Here is a 16,083-nt window from a genome sequence, read left to right as displayed (position 1 = left end):
GTGCGTGTGCGTGTGTGTGTGTTTGTGTGTGTGTGCGTGTGTGTGTGCGTGTGTGTGTAAGATTGTGGTTTCATGCATGTGTGCAAATGTGTGACCGTGCAAAGCTCAGATAAAGGCCTGTGTTTACTGATAAATTATTCAGCAAGGACAAGACAAACTGAGAACTATAAAAAAAAAAGGGAACGCATCCTCCATACAGAAGACATGTACACACACACACACACACACACACACACACACACACACACACACACACACACACACACACACACACACACACACACACACACACACACACACACACACACACACATTCAAAGTAAGCAAGCTGATGCACTCAGACTCGACAATCATTTGGGGAGGTTGTCGCCGAGCTTTGTTTGCATCAGTTTGCTGTTTGTACCTGAAGAGAATTCTGCTTTCTTCCTGTTATCCCGAGAAACGTTGAAGGGAACCGGAGAAGAGCTGCTTCGTCATCTTGTGCGTCGTCGTAATATCAAGCAACCGAATTCATTAAATCCACAAACGGCACGGCTCAGCCCGCCGCCATGCGTGGATGTCCAAATTGCTTTGATTCTCACACTGTGACAGTAATTAAACAGACGCAGAGGCTCGTTATGTCTCGGTCCCATTAATGAAACCTGATATATTAACAAGCCCATTAAAGAGGGTGCGGAAGCCATACATCTCGTGCGTGCCGTCGTGTTTGTGTAGCGGCGCTCCGGAGGTATAACCAGCAGTGACGCCTTCACCTTAATGCCTCTCTTAAAGAGAGTCTAACCAGACAGCCTTGTGCATTATTAAAGGGACGGCTGCTCTAAAACTGGCTGCATGTTTCCCTTTCCTATCCCACTGCCCTCCGTTTGACAGCCCCCAGCGGACGCCTGCACTTTTGTCATAGCACGCAACGTTATAGATAGGACGCCGACGAGCCCGGCTCGGAGCGAGCTCGGGCTTTCTGCTCCTGCCATTTCAGGCCAGTGGAGAGACTCAGATACACGGTTACATAACTCAGCATTCACCATTTTCAGACTATTAACTGTTCCGGAGGTGGCACAGTCGGGTAGCGGTTGGTTGGCTTGCCTCAGAGAGAGAAAAACCTCCTGATCGACGGCTGCTCGGAGTTCACGTGGGGAACCTTCACGGAGCTGGAGCCTGAGAAGTGAAGTTCTGGATCAGCTCAGACGTGCAAATCAGTCCACAAAGTGTATGAAGGGTTCAGACCAATGGAGCTGTCGAGTACAGGGGTGTCAGACGTGAAAAGCTAAAAATTCAGCCACCAAGCAAATTCGCCTCAAAGCCATGCTGTCAGGGTGAGTTTGTAAAAACACCCATAATGCAACAGCGATTGAAGAAGCTTTTTTTGGTCATTTAAATGTATTTTGCACAAGAAGGTTTCATTAAAATAGACTTTTTATTGAGATTGTAGATCATTTTCAATAGTAATTGTTTGTTTTATTTTTGTGAAAAGATTTTCATCAGGTATACTCTGCTCCACAACAAAGAAAAAAGCTTTAAGCTTTAAATCTAAAGGTTATTCTGGTACTGTTTTACCGGTCTGGTCCACTGGAGATGAAATTGGGCTGTAAGTGTTTGCTGGACTAAAATGAGTTTGACACCCCTGATCTAGTAGCTCGCTCCCTCTGGATCGCTGGTGCTCAACTTGCAGCCTTATCTAATGAAGCAAATGATTAGAGGTCTAACCGTCTTAATCTAATCTTAGACTTTAAACTATTTATTCTTCCGAGAACATTTCTAATGCAATTTGATGAAGGTATATGATTTCCAGGGCATTATGATGGCTGGTTTTTCAAAGACTACTTGGATTTGTGGACTAAAACATCAATACATTAAGCTCACAGACAAATAGTGGGGATAATCACTTATGTGATATTAAATTGTAGAAGAACTTTTACAATGATGGAATTTCTTGACTCTCGTCTTCTGAACTTGTTAGTGTAAACCCGTCAGACTGAAGTCTTGTTCATTATAATAATTCCCTGTGTTTTCTCCCTCCTCTCGCGCCAGATGGCCAACACCACCAGCCTGAACCACATGGTGACGGGGCTGAAGCCCAACACGCTGTACGAGTTCTCCGTCATGGTGACCAAAGGCCGGCGCACCAGCACCTGGAGCATGACGGCCCAGGGCACCACCTTCGAGACCAGTATGAGCACACACACACACACACACACACACACACACACACACACACACACACACACACACACACAGATTATACCTGCATACATAAAGCGCAGTGTGACGAGCCCCTGGCTGGCGGGGAGGAAGTGACATGGCTTCTTGCAGCTCCGAGGGATATTTATAAAGGATTACTACACAGTACCGTGTCCTGTTGGGAGCTACGTTTTCTTTACACCTAATTTTTTATTTGTTTTCCTCTCATTTTTAAACATACATAATAAACAAAGACAATAATTATAAAAAGAAATCTCCTGATTAAAAATGATCCCAGCTTTGCTCTGCTGTTCACTAACGGTAAGATGGACTAACCACACTCCCGTACAAAATAAGACTAATTATAAAAAAATTTTAAAAAAGAATAACATATTACTGATCCAGTTTTGTACTCAAACACACAATAATTTCCAGTTTTCATCTTGATTTGCAGACCAATGACCAGGCGGCTCAGCCTGAGGAGTAATAGACCCACAAACCAACACCTGACTCTTTTATGGGCTCGAGCCTGTAGAGCAAAATGCATTCCGTTTGGTTTATCGCTGCTTTTCTGCACTCATTACTTCAAACTTGGATCAGCGCGAGACCTCGTTACCGTTTACCTTAGACAATATCTGCAGGACGGCAATAAATGATCACCCCCACCCCACCCCACCCCCACCCCCGAGTCAGCTCGATTAAAACGAATAAATTCAACGCATCCATGATGGAATTACTCTTTGTGTCACCGTGTCGACATGCAGTCATTTGAAATCCATCTCCCACCCTGTACTGGCGATATATCCCCCCCCCCCCTTATTTGTTTGCTGGGTATTCATCACATAATTAAATCTACAAGCTGGAAACTGTCTGTGCCCATATGTCACTGTAAAGTGTAACTGCTGACGCTTCAACATTAACCTGACATTATAAACCAAAACTCATTCTCAATACTAGATTGACATTTATTACATTTAAAACAAGAAGTGGAACCAAAAAAAAACAACAATTTTTATTTTAGCCAGCGGTTTGTCTCACAAGGCAGCAAGTGGATGGTATCTGCAAGGTCATATACACACACACACACACACACACACACACACACACACACACACACACACACACACACACACACACACACACACACACACACACACACACACACACAGTATGATGCAGTGATGTCAAAACAGACCAAATTAAAACTCAAATCGTCCCAAAAATCTTAAATCCTGTGGTTTCCCCCTTCAGACTGATGCAAAAGCCCGTCGCTCCTCAGATTGCACCATTGCTGCAGCCGTCAGAACACCGATTTTCACAGATTCCGTCGCCGTAACCCTTCATCGAAATTTGTAACTTCCTAATTCTTCACGACGATCACAGAATACCTGAAAAATATGTTGAAATCTCTTTGTGTAGAATTTGTCTAGATAACAGCAAAACGCGTCGCTTCTGCTTCAAACTTTTTTATATATTCACAAAACTTTTTTTTATTTATTTTGCTCTTTTGTCTTCAAAAATCACCTCTTTTTTTGTAAATATGATAAAGGTTAGACAACTTTGGCGTCAAATAATTTCCTTCTGGTATTAAACATGTCATATTATGCAAAATTCACTTTCTACAGGTTTTCCAACATTAGTTATGGTCCAGAAGTGAAGACAGTCTGTCCTCTCTCTCCCTGGCTTGTTTCAGGTTTTAAAAAGTGTGTTGCTCCAACCAGCCAATCAGAAATCAAACCCTATATAGTGTCATCGGGGGTTTAGCCAATCCCAATCAAGGTAGGCCCTCCCTTTGACCCCTCCCACAATTAGGCAGCTCTGCTCTGGCACATGGCACCACGAGAGGAAGTACGTCCTCCTCTTCCCAAGATGGGCATGTGTGGGCGGAGCCAGTCCAGCTCACACAGACACAGCAGATTATGAATGCGGCTCCTATGAGCCAATATTCAAACGGAGAAAAATCAAGGAGGAGCTGGATTTGGGGCAATAAACTTTGAATATAATGTTTTTGGACTAATGAGACCCTGTGAAAGTGTTGAAAAGCTGGATGATATGACTGTTTATTAAAGTATTTCCATTGTATTCTAAGTAAAAATGACACATTCAGGGCCTGTTTAGCCGCTTTGCTTGTAAATAACTAGTCACATTGGTGGAACTGAATAAGAGTTCATAACAGGGATGTCAAACATAAAGCCTGTTGACCAAAACCGGCCCACAAGAGGCTCCGATCCGGCCAAACCACCAAGCAAAATATCAATATTTCAAAGAAAACATAGATTTTATTCTTTTTTAAACAAATTTCTTAAGAGTAGCAGGCTTCACGTTGCGATTGGACTTAGTTTCCGTAGTAATTGTTTAGTTTTGTGTAAAGCTCGACATTTTCATGTGGCAAATCAAATTTTTTTAAAGAACCTTTTAGGTTATTATGGCAGTATTTTACCAGTCTGGTCCACTCAAAATAAATTAGACTGCATGTGGCCCTTAACTGAGACGTGTTCAACACTCCTGTATCGACTAATCAGACACAAAACCCACCCATACCCAGGTTTTTCAGTTATTCCGCAACCGTGTTGTTAAATATATAAAACTACTTTTGATTCAGTCTCTTCTTAACGTCTTTTCAGTTCCCAGCTCCTCGCCGAAGGACGTGACTGTGGTCAGCAAAGAGAACAAACCTCGGACCATAATCGTCAACTGGCAGCCGCCGTCTGAGGCCAACGGAAAAATCACTGGTGAGTCTTTTCAAAGTTCTGTGGTCTCACAGATTTCCAATATCTGTTTTTGTTTTTCCCTTTTCTGAGCTCGGACCATTAGTATGTCTGTGTACCAGCTCTCCTCTAAACCGACTAATCAAATCCCGTTTAAGTGGGGAATTCATCTGCTGCTAGTAAAACCATATATAAAACCACCCCAGAAAGTTTTCAGACTTTTAACGCCGGGCTGGTTTGAGAAGAATATCTCATTTTAAACACTGCATTGTAAACAAGTCCTGCATTGAATCTTAACAATACTCTAAATAGTGCAATCCATCTCTGTGTATTTTCTACTGGAGGCACTTAACTGTCAGAACACTTAGAGGATGAATATTTGTCATATTAAAAGAGCTCATTTCTCTTCTAGGCTACATTATCTACTACAGTACCGACGTAAACGCTGAAGTCCACGACTGGGTCATTGAGCCGGTGGTGGGAAACCGGCTGACCCACCAGATCCAGGATCTCACGCTGGATACCACCTACTACTTCAAGATCCAGGCCCGAAACTCCAAGGGCATGGGCCCCATGTCGGAGGCCGTCCACTTCCGCACCCCCAAGAGTAAGTTTCACTCACAGGACTCGGACACAGACAGAAAATGGACAAATAATTGGTTAGAAAACATAAAAACATGGTTGGACGTTTCAGTATATAGACTTTAAATCAAGAGGCTCCAGACCTTCGCCAATGACGAAGGTTTATTTATCCTAACTAGCATAATAGCAGTTAGCTCATATGGATGCTAACTAGCATGTCAGGTAGCTACATCAATGTGTGAAACACTGAGCCGGGAGCGTCTCCGTGGCAACCGATGCTGACCTCCCCCATGAGGTGCCTCTCTCTCATCCGCTTTGTATGGGACAATTCTTTGCAGTTATTTGGGATTTATTCGGAAACGGTTAAGTCGTTAACATCCCATAATCTAATGGCTAGGTCCTTGGATGATGACAAATCATCACTGAAACTTTCATGCAATTTGGGAGAGTACTTTTTGAAAAAAGTTCGTCAAAGACATACATACAAACCAATAAATAGATAAATACACGCAGACGAAAACATAAACTGCTTAACAACGAAAATTAATGAAATCAAGGCGGTGTTACACAATATAAGATAACAATGTGATATAAAATCAATTAAAGTCCATAAATGATGTAAGAGAATGAAAATGGTGACGTATGTATGTATGTATGTATGTATGTATGTATGTATGTATGTATGTATGTAAGGTAGGTAGGTAGGTAGGTAGGTAGGTAGGTAGGTAGGTATGTATGTATGTATGTGCAGTATGTACAGTATGTAGGTAGGTAGGTAGGTAGGTAGGTAGGTAGGTAGGTAGGTAGGTAGGTAGGTATGTATGTATGTATGTATGTATGTATGTGCAGTATGTACAGTATGTAGGTAGGTAGGTAGGTAGGTAGGTAGGTAGGTAGGTAGGTAGGTAGGTAGGTAGGTAGGTAGGTAGGTATGTATGTATGTGCAGTATGTACAGTATGTAGGTAGGTAGGTAGGTAGGTAGGTATGTATGTATGTATGTATGTATGTATGTATGTATGTGCAGTATGTACAGTATGTAGGTAGGTAGGTAGGTAGGTAGGTAGGTAGGTAGGTAGGTAGGTAGGTAGGTAGGTAGGTATGTATGTATGTATGTGCAGTATGTACAGTAGGTAGGTAGGTAGGTAGGTAGGTAGGTAGGTATGTATGTATGTATGTATGTGCAGTATGTACAGTATGTAGGTAGGTAGGTAGGTAGGTAGGTAGGTAGGTAGGTAGGTAGGTAGGTAGGTAGGTAGGTAGGTAGGTATGTATGTATGTGCAGTATGTACAGTAGGTAGGTAGGTAGGTATGTATGTATGTGCAGTATGTACAGTATGTAGGTAGGTAGGTAGGTAGGTAGGTAGGTATGTATGTATGTAGTAAAAGGAAAATTGTCACGCAAACATCTTGCATTTGCGTTTATCTCTTTGTCAAAAGCCAAAGGTCTTTGGCATCATATATTCTGACCTACAATCAGTTTTGTATTATATATCATATTATATCTTGTACTCGTGATGTCATTTCCACTGTCTGTCAACACTTGGTCTCGTTGGGTCTTCTCACTATTCTTGGCTCTTCCAGTGTCTCTGCCTCCCTCGCTGCCCTTTCCCTCTAACCAGTTTTTTGTTTTGCTTTTTATTGTCTCTCCCTCCCTCGCTGCTTTCTTTCGGCCTGTTAAAGCTGAGTCCTCTGACAAAATGGCTAATGACCAAGGTAAACTCCCTCTTCACACTTCATCACTGCCGACTGCTCCTCGTGTCGCTCCTTCTCGGGGGGTTTTCCATCTTCGGGGCCCGTGACAGCTCGCCTTGCATGTGTGGCAGGATCTGTTTTGTGCTTGTGGAAGAGATTATAAAGTGTCTTTAGGAGGTTTGAAGGAGGCGTAAATGTGACAGCGGCGCAGCCCGTTAAAATCACCTCCTGAAATTTATCTCCGCTTCCCTCGTGTATCAGCCTCCAATCTCCCGCCGAAGCCCGGACCGCCAGGCAACCAGCACCCGCAGGACCCGGGAATGCCCCTCGGTAAGAGTTCAGTCTTTCTCTTCTTCTGTAACAGCTCCAAACACTATCTGAGCCCAATTTCACTAAGATGGAAGGAGTCCTATAAAAAATTAATTCATAATTTTTTTCTAATTTCATTCCAGATCTGTCAAAGAATGTAAAAAAAATGCAGATATATATATATATATATATATATATATATATATATATATATATATATATATATCTGCATTTTTTTTACATTCTTTGACAGATCTGGAATGAAATATAATATATATATATATATATATACTTATACATAAATATACACATATTTAAAACCACTTGTCAATAATCTCTCTAAATAAATATATACAAATTGGCTTATATGTACCAAAGTGCATGTACACAAAAAACTAATTTATATTGAGAACTACATACTTGTATACATACACACATAAAACACAAATACCTAATTCGACATTGGAAAAGGAGGAAGGAAGTATTTAATTCTACCCCTTCCCCAACATTCAATAATCGCATTTTATAATTATCCTTCTTCCCAAATCCAATGTATTAGAAAATATTCAGACAGTACACAGATTCCCAATATACACACAAAATACACAAAATTATACTATCCTACTCTTACGTAGCGTCCCATTTACAGTGTTGGCGATCGATGCACTGGCTGACCGTGGTCAGTCTGAGCCTTTACTGAAACAGTCTCATGGTTTATTTCCAAACCTTCACTCCTCTGACTGAGGAGCTCATTCTCTCCATGGTTGTTCTGAAGTTATGATTTCTACTGTTATCATAACCCCCTGTCTCTGTCTGGCTTTCTTTCCGGCTTCATACCGGAATGTTACCGCTTGGAATCGTATAAAAACACATTTCATAAAAGCAAAGCAGTGCGAGATGCTGCCACAGCAGGAGGCTTTCTTGGTTTATTCAAAGATGCAACCTGAAGACATTGTTGAGGGCAGACAGGCAGCCGGCATCACATTCACCCATTCACACGCACATTCACACACACGGAGGCAGCTGCCATGCAAGGCGCCTAATCCAGCCACTGGAAGCAATTTGAGTTTCAGTGTCTTGCTCAGGGACACTTTGGACAAGGGCAGATGGGGAATCAGACCTGCAACCTTCTGACTGAGAGACGACCACTTTACCAACTGACCCTCAGACGCCCATATTCGACATTTAATTAATTCAGCTAATGAATATAATTAAATTGATTAGAAATAATAATAATAATTTATTATTAATGTAATTAATGAAAATAAATGTGGGTGTTGTTTAGTTAGAAAATATTAAACATCGCATTAATTATGGCCCCATTCTCACGACAGTGTTTCAAGGGAAAACTCGTCGTTTTAGCGTTTTAATTTCCGAATCATTCCAGTGCCTCCGAGCTTAAGATGGACACTTGAAAGCTGTCGTGTAAAAAGGGCCTCAGTCACGTACGCATTTGTTTGTCTGGATAATACACTCTGTGCAAAATTTAATTTGTCTTTTTCTGTTGAAGGTTTTTCACCAGATGCTAATGCTAATGCTACGGCTACGACCAAGTCGGGACCGCGTGCAGGATTTGTTTAAGTTGACTGGCGCATCCCAAAATAAACATTCTCTTTAAGGAACAATTGTTTCTTCATTTTGAGTGGAATCCAGTGAACTCTGCATGGATGTCAAGTTGGGAGTGATGCACAGGAGCTAGAGACTTGACCCATATAGAGCTATATATATAGAGAGAGAGAGAAATCCACAAACATATTAAAATGGGGAATACGTATAAATAAAGACCTGCTAGAAGAGTAACAGGGAATAACGTTACGTAACATTAATGCAACTGTTCAATGACACGCAGTCAGTTTCTGACAACAAATATATAAAAGTAAGACTCTGAGGTCTTTATGGGACTTTTGTCTCTCGTCTCGCTCGCTGGCGTGAGTTTTCTCGCCGAGTGTAGTCTAATCCAGGTTTTCTTTCTCTCCTGGAGGGAAATCAGGGGTCGGAAGTGGGGAGAATCACATCATGGTCATCGTGATCATCATCTCGGTGGGCGCGTTCACCATCATCGTGGTGGTGGTGGGGGCGTTCCTGTGCACCAGGCGCACCACGTCCCACCAGAAGAAGTAAGTCACGCGTAGAGCAATGCAAGTCGCCTCCTCTGTGCTGTCGTTTTCCCTCTTTTTAATGTGCATTTTCCCCTGGATTAAGCGGCGTGTTTGACGGTGATCTCTGCAGAAAGCGAGCCGCCTCCAAGTCCTCCAACGGCTCCCACAAGTACAAGGGGAACTCCAAAGACCTGAAGCCGCCCGACCTCTGGATTCACCACGAGAGGCTGGAGCTCAAACCCATGGACAAGTCGCCGGAGCCCAACCCGGTCATGACCGAGACGCCCATCCCCCGCACGTCTCAGGACATCACGCCGGCCGACAGCGGCCTGGAGAGCAACCCACACCTGCAGCAGAGACGCAACTCCTACCGAGGTCGGTCCCACCTGCCCGCCCGGCCGGCCGGGGGAGGGGGGGGGGGGGGGGGGGGGGGGGGCTCTTTAAATAGGAGGTTTCGGGAAAATGTTTGATGTCTTCAGAGTGAAATGAGCCCAAATCTGAACCTTGGCCTCGCGACGATGTCTTAAATTTCTTAAAATCCTCAGTTTCATGTCTTACAGTGAGAGGAGTTCACAGACGTCCGTTGTCATGGTAGCGAGATCAACCTGAGGTTTTCCCTCCAACTGTGTTGGAACGTTAAAGATGTTGACTGATGCAAAGAGGTGGAGCTGCTGAGACAAAGCAAACAGAAAATCACTCTCCAGTTTTTTTCAAGTGAAATGGAAATCGACCGTTACATGTGCGTTTATACGACAAGTTTGCACGGAGCCACCGAAAACACCACTTTTTGAAAATGCGCCGTAGAAACGGGGGGCAAATGCTACTTTTTGAAATTACTCTTTCCATAGAAATGGGAAATTTTAACTTTTTGAAAATGCTCCGTCCCTATGACAATGGGGGTAATGCAACTTTTTTAAAAATGCTCCGTCTCCTTGTAAATGGGATAGCACAACTTTTCTGAAACGCTCCTATAGTAAACAAACAGCACCAACTAGTGGCCTAGCATTCTAACTACGACGGTTTCAAACGGTGTTGTTGTTTTTAAACCCGAAATTTTTCTGAAACGATGCATTTTCACTTCATACGTTCCAAAACCGCGCCTCATCATCAAAACAGCACCAGTGACGCACCAAACAAAAGTTTTCAGATTTCCCAGGAGAATGTTGGACTGTGTCTGTTTCTATTTCTAGATTTTTGCCTAAACGTCAGTGCTCCTGGATCAGAGGTTCCATCCGTGGTTTTCTTCTTCTTTATTTCGCACAGTCGACCTCGTCTTCGCTGCATTTCTGTTGCTGTCATATCAAACATTTCACGCTTTTCATGTTTCCACTAAATGTCATTCCTTGTCATGTTGCTGCAAGCACACGCTCCCAAATTGACGACTTTTTTTTCAAATCAACCTTTCAAAATAAAAGTTGATTCACGACCAAGAGGTCATTGACGAAAACACTCAGGGACCGGCGGAGTCTGGGCTCTTTCTGATTGGCTGGTTTCCACCGTACCTTTTAGGCCACGAGTCAGAGGACAGCATGTCTACACTCGCAGGCCGACGAGGGATGAGGCCTAAAATGATGATGCCTTTTGACGCACAGCCGCCTCAGCGTAAGTGTGTGTGTGTGTGAGAGAGAGAGTGGGTGTGTGTAGTTCAGAGGTGTACAACCGATTTAGAGAACAAAATGCACACAGACTTAAACACAACACATTTCATGCTTTTCATTAAATGTTCATTCATATTTAATTTTTGGTTTATTGATTTTGTGTGCGATTATCCTAGAAAACTGCATGTGCTGAAACACTTCCTCACCATTCATCATTGTTTCAGCTGGTTAAACATCTTGTCCTGTGTGTGTGTGTGTGTGTGTGCGTGCGTGTGTGTGTGTGTGTGTATCCATTTCCATTCACAGCTGTGATTAGTGCTCACCCCATCCATTCCCTTGATAACCATCACCACCATTATCACATGGGCAGCCTGGCGTCGCCGACACGCAGCTACCTCTACCACCAGGGCGGCGGGCACCCCCGCTCGCACGCCTGCGTCACCCCCCTCTCCCATTTAGACAGGGTGGACTCTACAGGTGAGACACTGCCACCTGCTGGACGGCAGTAGACTTACACCGCGCCTGGCAGTCTTACCTGCTGCCTTTGACTTTTTCTTTTTTTTCAGTCCTTGGCATCATAATATGTTGATATTTTAGTCCTTTGTGGTGTTACTAACTATTCTTCTTCTTCAGAGAACTTAATTAATGTGAACTGAGAAACCGTAATCTCTAGAGTTTGTTAAAAGATACAGCTATACTTTAAAATCATATATATAAATACACTATTTAAAGCCGTTTCGACCGGTCCGGCCGACTGAAGATGAAACAAAGTCTGTTTGTAAAGTGAAATGAGTTTGAAACTCCTGCTTTAGTCCAGAACTTGACTTTGTCTCCTCTGAAAACCAAGAGAAAAGTTTTGACCTTTCAGGAGATGAAAAAGAAATGAAGATGAAAAATGATCCTGTTAATTATTTATCCAATATGTTAACTTCTAATCCATTAGATCGATTATGAACTAAGTGTCTTGACTCTAGTGGGGAAAAGGAGAAGCCACTTGACGTCCTGCAGAATTAATGTGGGCACTTTCCCAATATGGAAAAGGTTAATGTAATCATCTGAAGTACAGTCCATTCCTGCTGTGCTGTGAATACCCTCCTGCTCACCGTCTGCCCCCACCCCCACCCCCACCCCTCCAGAGTCGGTGAGGAACACCCCCAGTTCGGAGCCCCTCCCTCCCCCCACCGCCTCCTCCCAGGCCTCCTGCCCCTCGGAGATCATGGCCGACCCGGAGGGCAGCTACCACGGCTCCACCACCACCGAGGAGGAGCCCAGCTACTCCAGCAACCTGCCCCCGCACCGCTCCGCCCACCCGCACGCCCACGCCCACCCGCTCAAGAGCTTCGCCGTGCCCGCCATCCCCGCCACCAGCCACCCGTCGTACGAGTCGCCCGCCCTGCCCAGCACGCCGCTGCTCACTCAGACTGGTGAGGGACACACACACACACACACTCACACACACACACACACACACACATACACACACACACACACACACACACACACACACACACAGAAACGTACTTTTACACAAACAGACGCATGCACACAAGCACATGCAGCAACAAACACACACACACACACACACACACGTGTTAATGTTCAGCTCAATCTAGAATAATCCTGAGAGTTCGTGCTGCATTCACTGACCGTGGGACTTTTGACGCAGGGCCTCCCACTCACCCTCACGTGGTTAAAACAGCCTCCATTGGAACGCTAGGAAGGACAAGAACACCGATGGTGGTCACCGTGCCCAACGCCCCCGCCCCCGACGTACCAGAAACCAGCAAAATGCTGGAAGATGTAGACAGCGTAAGTATGGCGCCCCCGCCCTGTGGTCGCTCAGAGCACTGCAGGCTGTTCAGGCGCACTGATGGTTTAAAAAAATGTTTTAACGCAGAGCATTCAGACAATCACATCATCGGCATAGCGTGACGCACCTGCTGCTTTCTGAGAGGTTTAGAATCAGTATATAGATATAGATATATATAGATATAGATATGTATAGATATACATATGTATAGATATATATATATGTATAGATATATATATAGCAAGTCACTTTGTTCCAAACAGTCTAGAAAACAGAGCCACTGACACGACAACGTTTCCAGTGAAAAGACGTCGTCTTCTCGTTTCCATTTCAGAGAAGTTTTGCGTTTACATTGCAACGTTTAGAAAACGACGTCCGTTCCAGTGTGAACGCTGAAAAGGAAAATGGCCACAACAACGGCACCAATCCGTAGCCTGCCGTGCTAACTACGTCATTTTCAGCGTTTCTGCCGTTTCCATAGAAACGGACGTAGTTTTCAAACACGTCACTTTCCTGAAACGGAAAAAAAAACAGACGTGCGTTTGTACTTGAAGCATTGTCGTGTAAACGAGGCCTCATGGAAAGTAATTGCAAGTAATTTCAGAAGATGTGTAATTCCTCTATATATTTAAAGTCCCTCTGTATATTCTATCACTCCCTCCAGACCCACGTCAGGTTTTCTTTGAGCACCGGATGATTGTACGACATCGGTTTTAACCACATTTTCTGTTTGTTCTTTCTCTCTTTTTTTTTTTATTCTGTCCAACTTCAAATCTCACCATTTATTTGTGGCGTTGTCTGCTGCCTTTATGTATAATTTAACTCTTTAACCACTTTAAAAAAAAAAAATTCTCCACCAAAAAACAAAAACATAACCGGAATGAAACGATTGTTTTTCTTTTTACCATCAAACCTTTTTGTTTACTTCCCTCCTCTCCATCGTTAATCTGGCTGTGGATTATGTGTCGGCTTCTCTTTGGTTTCCTCCATGCTTCTGTCTGCAGTACCATTGACCCCCTCCACCCCTCCCCTCCCCCAGCTCGCCTCACCCCACCCATACCACCCCCCCCCCCCCTTCCTCCAGTCCTCTGCGAGACAGATCCCTGACTGACCCTCTCCTTCCTTTCCTCCTCTCCTCTCCTCTCCTCTCTTCCTTCCCTCCTTCCAGGTGCTTGCCTCCCTCCCTCCCTGCCCGTCCCCCGCCCCCCGCAGTAACCCTGTTCCTCTCCCCCAGAGCTACGAGCCCGACGAGCTGACCGAGGAGATGGCCCACCTGGAGGGCCTCATGAAGGACCTGAACGCCATCACCACAGCGCCATGAGCACACACACACACACACACACACACACCCACACACACACACACACACACACCCATACACACACACACACACACACACACACACACACACACACACACACACACACACACTCTCTAAACACACCTAAACTTCTGCAGCGAGAGGCCTGCGGACACTAAAAGGCCTTTTTCGCCCGAGGAAACTCCCGAAGCCCCCTGCAGAGAACACACACACACACACACACACACACACACACACACACACACACACACACACACACACACACACACGCGCCTCCAGACTGAACACTCTAGGAACCTTTTTTTCCGGCATACCTTGCTCAGTCTCAGGAAGGAGATTGCCATGAGAGGGATGGAAAAGTGAGAAGCTTCATCTTTATATGAAGAACAAACAAACAAACAAACAAACAAACAACAAACCCATTCTCAGAGACGATGAACTTTTGAAAACATTGGTCACTTACAACCGGAAGATTGTGAATTTTTTCTCCTCAGCAAAAATCCGTAACGGTAGGTTTTTTTATCCTCGCGCGCAAAAAAAAAAAAAAGAAGAAGAAGAAAAGAAAAGAAAATCGGCGGTCGATTCAACGTCAAGTCAAAAAGGAGAAAGTCCAAAAATATGCTGGTTTTGATGTTGGTGCTCATGCGGCACGGTCTACACACAGTGTTTGTTTGATTAGTGTTTTCTTTGTGCATTTTGTATATCTATTGGGCCGTTTCAGTGAAGTGAACATTGGATATCAGCCCCTTCCCTCTTTTTACAAGCCTACATTATTCAGAAATGTCTTTTTTTTTTTTTTGCTTTTATCCCATTGTGTCATATATTGTGCCATGACTTTTTATTATTTTCTATTATTGTATTTTTTTTTTTTTTTTACACACATATCCTTATAAACATGTACATATGTCGTTTGTGTTTGTTGTTTTTTTTTTTTAAACTGCCTCATTTCTTTTTAATGTTACCCATGGTTTCGTTATTATTATTTGGGATGAAAGTGGGATTATGAAAGAGTCCTGAAACTCAGTTTTCTTCAGCAGGATAGAGAGGAGCTTCTTCTCGGGGCGCAGCGTCGCCTTTTCTCTCCCCCTCCCTGCTTTGTACATTCAGACGTCTCATTTGTTTGTTGGGAGCTCCGTTTTAAAAGCCTTACCACCGTTGTTTTGCTTGTTGGCTCGCCGGCGTGGGGCCTCCTCAGGACCCCCTCCACCGGCCAGGGGCACCAAGGACTCAGGGCGCTGACCCCCCCCCATCACCTTTCCTTAAACAAATAGGAATCAATGAATCTCCTCCGGCAGATCTTTTATACGAGATAGTTCCATCGAATGTGTGTGTCGAGAACCAATATTTGGTTCCACACGTTCGTTCTGCTGAACCAGGTGTGTTTTTTTTTTTAACCTTGAGTGCGTTTCAGTTTTCTTTCCCTGCTGCTCTTCATCACACGCCGCCCATCGAGAAGCAGAACTGTCGGCCTTTTGAAGGGGACTCCCAGGTTTGCTTTTTTTTTTTTTTTTTTTTTTTTTACATGGTAGGTTTTGTATGAAGAAAAAAAAAAACCCGAAGCTTGTTCTGTACACAAATCTGATGTAAAAAAGGAAAAAAAAAAAAAAAAGGTAGTTTTTCATCACCCTCTTACCCAAAGAAATTTGTCATTTGCAATCATAGTAATTTGCTCTACTTTTGTGAAATACCATGTTTCTCATCAATGTACGTCGTCATGAATGTCAATATAACTGTAAGAGATTTTAACTACGGATACAAACAAGGAACAAGTTTTTGTTTTGGGTT

The 16,083-nt window shown here is 43.7% G+C and overlaps 1 protein-coding gene across 1 annotated transcript in view; it reads left to right on the top strand.

Annotated features, from left to right (window-relative positions):
* The window catches only part of neo1a (neogenin 1a), a 220,984-nt gene extending 206,153 nt beyond the window's left edge, over positions 1–14,831 (top strand). The window contains exons 18-28 of the mRNA XM_080458855.1: positions 2,029–2,167; positions 4,803–4,910; positions 5,299–5,493; positions 7,423–7,491; positions 9,452–9,587; positions 9,673–9,944; positions 11,079–11,171; positions 11,474–11,644; positions 12,304–12,591; positions 12,834–12,976; positions 14,212–14,831. Coding sequence (XP_080314981.1) covers positions 2,029–2,167; positions 4,803–4,910; positions 5,299–5,493; positions 7,423–7,491; positions 9,452–9,587; positions 9,673–9,944; positions 11,079–11,171; positions 11,474–11,644; positions 12,304–12,591; positions 12,834–12,976; positions 14,212–14,298 — 1,701 coding nt within the window. The 3' untranslated portion in view covers positions 14,299–14,831. The remainder of the gene's footprint in view (positions 1–2,028; positions 2,168–4,802; positions 4,911–5,298; positions 5,494–7,422; positions 7,492–9,451; positions 9,588–9,672; positions 9,945–11,078; positions 11,172–11,473; positions 11,645–12,303; positions 12,592–12,833; positions 12,977–14,211) is intronic.
* Positions 14,832–16,083: the final 1,252 nt, after the last annotated feature.

This window comes from Lipophrys pholis (genome assembly GCF_963383615.2).
Source record: "Lipophrys pholis genome assembly, chromosome: 2".
Lineage (NCBI taxonomy): Eukaryota > Metazoa > Chordata > Actinopteri > Blenniiformes > Blenniidae > Lipophrys > Lipophrys pholis.
This window is presented reverse-complemented; position numbering and strand designations above follow the sequence as displayed.